Below are 3,659 nucleotides of genomic sequence, written 5' to 3'. Positions count from 1 at the left end.
CACTTAGGTCTGCAGAAGAGACGGTAATGGAAAATAATCAGCGAAAATGCTAGTTTCTCCCTGTGCAGGAGAGGGAGTAAAAGTGGTGTTGACAGGCACTGGAGTACGCAGACGTGGAAAAGGTGCTGATTCCAGTGCTGGCTCTGCCCCTAACTAGCCGCGTGCTTTCGGGGCAAGAGGTATAAAGTGTCTGAATCTGCTCATCTGCCACAGGGCTCTGCTAGCAGGAGGAAGGAGGCTGACGGCTGGCTTTTCAGAGCAGCTTCTGGGTCCCACATCGATGGGTTTTTGTTAGGTAGCATCTCACCATGTGTCTGTAACCTCCCCAAGGTCAAGGACGAGGTCTCATTCAAATGCATATTGTTGGCTCCCGGGAAGCACAGAACAAGAATTCCCCCAGGCCCTGCACACATCTTTGTAATGGCACTGACCACATTAAATGACATCCCCTGCCCCCAGCATGAGTCCCTCCAGGCGGGAACTCACATGGCAGTGCTCCAGAAGGAGCTGAGACTTCCTTTATACAACCTCAACCTTCCATTTGCTTAGGAAGTTGACCTTTATAGATGACCGGGTCCAATCAGCGTGTGAGACACTAACCCCAAGCTGCTGCCGGGACCTTTGAGATGGAAAATGTGGGCGGGCTTTGGGGCTGACTGGCACAGCATGTGGGCCCTCCGGTGACAGTGCAGGATATCCGCACTGCAGCTGCCTGGGAGGTGACCAGAGGCCCTGCTCCTGTCGGCCAGTGTCATCGGTGGGGCAGGACCCTCACCTGACCTGGAATAAGGTCTGTCTCCCCTGCCTGCAGGTATGCCCGCCCTGGATCTAAGCGTGGATTTAGGGCTGGGCCAGGCATGGTGGCCAGAACGTACCTTCGCACTTGAGCAGGAAAAAGTCCATGTTGTGGCTGAAGGAGGCGCTGAAGTAGGTGCAATTCTCCACCAGGTCGCAGGACAGGCACTGCCGGTTGAAGTTGCCCACGGTGCTGGCGCTGCAGGAGGGAAGGCGACAGAGGTGAACTCAGCCGGGAGGAAGTTGTCCCCAAGGTCAAGGCCCAGCCCCCTGCTGGGCGTCTCCAGCTGGCTGAGCTCTCTCCACCCAAGCAGCTCAGGCGCCCCTGACCCTGACCCTCACCGCTGGGCCTCGCTCCTGCACCTGACTGCTGGGAGGCCCGCGCTCACCTTCCCTGGCAGGCAGACCCTCCACCTGGAGGAGCTCTCAGCACGCCTGCTCTACGGAGTGGTCTCCTTGGTCACCTACGCTTTTACCAGGCCCGGGCACGTCCCCGACACAAGGACGCTGCAGTGTCTGGTGTTATTACCTAGTACTTCGTACCCATGGTGAGACGCTGCTTCTCACTCAGTGGACCTAGAAGAACAGGCACCTCAGGACCACTCTGGTCAGGTGCGATTTCACGTCAAAAAGGCCTAAAAGGCGTTTTCAAAATGGAGGAGATGCCGAGGGATCTTCTCAGGTACCTGGGGGGGAGGGGGTCTTATCTGGGCACTTTGTGTAGGAGCGGTCCACACTGCAAGGTCCCAATACGAAACCTGCCTACAAAGGCGAAGCTATTTCACGGGGCAGAGAAGACAACCCTCGAGCAGTGTGCCAGAGAAGCTCGGCGGTGTGACTTGGTCACCTCTGACGAACTTGGTGACAGGACACATCTGAGTTATCCTGACAGACATGCAGGATGAACAGTCCACAGCGGGAAGCACGTCTGTGGCCCCATAGATCTGCCGAAGGACCCCTCTGCTGGCCCTTTTACTCTCTCTGCGTGGGGCCAGCGGGTGGGAGGGGACACAGCCATCCAGCTGTGGGTGGGGTGGCCAGGCCGCGGCTGTCAGGCTGTGAGTCGCCTGCCTCAAGCCCTTAGGTCTACGTGAAACCTGGGGTCCTCCTCAGCGGCCCCTGTGCGTGTGGCTGTAACCAGCTGCCACCCTCCGTCTGGAAAGCCTCGAGTACGTCACAGGTCGCCCCACTGCTCTCTGTGAACCCCACTTCAGAACCACCACCTTTAGTCAGAATAGTAACTGCGCAGCTGACAGGATTTATGCTGCAGATGGGCAGACCCTGGAAAAACCCTAGCCTTCTCCAGGATTCGGAGGTCACCACCCCACCCCGACCCCCTTGAGTTTACGGAACTGGATGGCGTCACACAGCAAGGCAGCCGGGACGCGGGGCAGGTGGAGCCGCCCTCCTACCTCCTGCCCCGGCCCCACTCCAGTGGGCTTCCCAAGCCAGGCTCTCCCTCCGGAAAAAACCCAGGTTAGACAACCCCTCCAAGTCCGCATTTTAATAACAGTGAAAAGCAAAGAGGGTTAGAAGCCCACCGGTTATCAAGAGGCACTGTAACAGGGGCGACACTCAAGGCGACAGAAGCAGAAAAATAAAATAACGCTTCACATCTGGTGGCCTGAGCGCATGTCCTCCGCGCTTTCCTGACGTGACATCCCTGCGCGTGTGGTAGGATTCCTTCTCTGCCTCCCGAATGGGCGGCCGGCTGAAGGGCACATTTCCGCCCGCCCACCGCCCTCCCGCAGCAGAGCCTCCGTGCGCAGCAGGGCCCCACGTACCTGTACAGCTGCCGTCTTCTGGGCAGGTCCTCTGTGCTCAGGAAGTAGCTGCAGACACAAGCAAGGGTGCTGGGGTTAGCGGGCTCCCAGGCAGCGTGCATCCCACCTGCCAGGCTCCGCCTCTGCACCCCCTTCCCAGGGACCCCCGTTCAGTGGCTGGGGTGAGCAGGGCTCCCCTCAGTGTGTGGGTGGGCTGAGCCGCTGCTGGCCTGGGTGTCCCAGCCAGGCTCAGGACTCTGCCGCAGGGGCGAGGGTGGGGTCCTGTACCTTGGACTCAGATGCAGGAATTTTGTTACAGGATCCTGGCCTGGAGGGCAGGGGCCCCGCTCACTACCAGTGCAGATGTGAACTCTGGGCCAGTAACTCTCACTGGCATTTTCACCTAGAGCCCCAGGTGTGGAAACCTGGGCTCTCGCCACATGATCAGGGAGCACGTGTGGACCGGGGGCCTGGCCTCCCCGCTGTCCGAGGAGAGTCCAGCTCCCCGTTAATGACTGAATAACCAGGGCTAAATCACTTGACTTCGTTTTGTCTTAGCTCATTTATTTTTGAGATGGGGAAGGCAGTACACCTACGTCGAGAGACCACCGTGTCACACGGGATTATGTGCATAAAGCATGGTGCCCGGACTGGCAACGCCTCAGTGACCCTCCGAACTGCGAGGTGTGCTCCTGGCCCAGCACTGTCTCAGCCCACGGGTCTGCCCGCCCGCTCGGCTTCACCAGGGCAGCTCCTGGTGCCCGCGGAGGGGGGGGGGTGTCAGACAGGTGAGCACGCATATGCCCGTGAAGACACCCGGACCCTGTGACACTGTCTAAGGGGGACATCCCGAGCCCCTGGGCTGCAGTCTGCGCTCAGTGAGTCTAATTTAACTGAGCATAATTTAGTGGATGCGTTGCGGTCAGCAGGGGGATGGGCCGTGGGGCTGTGACCTGACCGGGAGGCAGGGCCCGTTGCTCACTCACATTTTACTCCGCTTCTCGTCGTATGCCAGAATCTTGGTCACATCCCAGTCCCCAGAGGTGATGGACTGTATGTTGTCACTGCTGCTGTTGGGCTGGAACACAGAGGGCCCGGCCT

General features: G+C 59.2%; 1 protein-coding gene across 1 annotated transcript in view; it reads right to left on the bottom strand.

Annotated features, from left to right (window-relative positions):
- Positions 1 to 3,659, bottom strand: part of LOC109391515 (dipeptidyl aminopeptidase-like protein 6) — a 51,752-nt gene that overhangs the window by 40,284 nt on the left and 7,809 nt on the right. Inside the window, exons 2-4 of the mRNA XM_019659114.1 lie at positions 3,545 to 3,636; positions 2,580 to 2,627; positions 876 to 994 (exon numbers count right to left, since the gene is read on the bottom strand). Coding sequence (XP_019514659.1) covers positions 876 to 994; positions 2,580 to 2,627; positions 3,545 to 3,636 — 259 coding nt within the window. The remainder of the gene's footprint in view (positions 1 to 875; positions 995 to 2,579; positions 2,628 to 3,544; positions 3,637 to 3,659) is intronic.

The sequence above is a fragment of the Hipposideros armiger genome, unplaced genomic scaffold (assembly GCF_001890085.2).
Source record: "Hipposideros armiger isolate ML-2016 unplaced genomic scaffold, ASM189008v1 scaffold_295, whole genome shotgun sequence".
NCBI classification, from domain to species: domain Eukaryota; kingdom Metazoa; phylum Chordata; class Mammalia; order Chiroptera; family Hipposideridae; genus Hipposideros; species Hipposideros armiger.
Note: the sequence above shows the minus strand (reverse complement) of the source record. Positions and strands in the feature narration are given on the sequence as shown.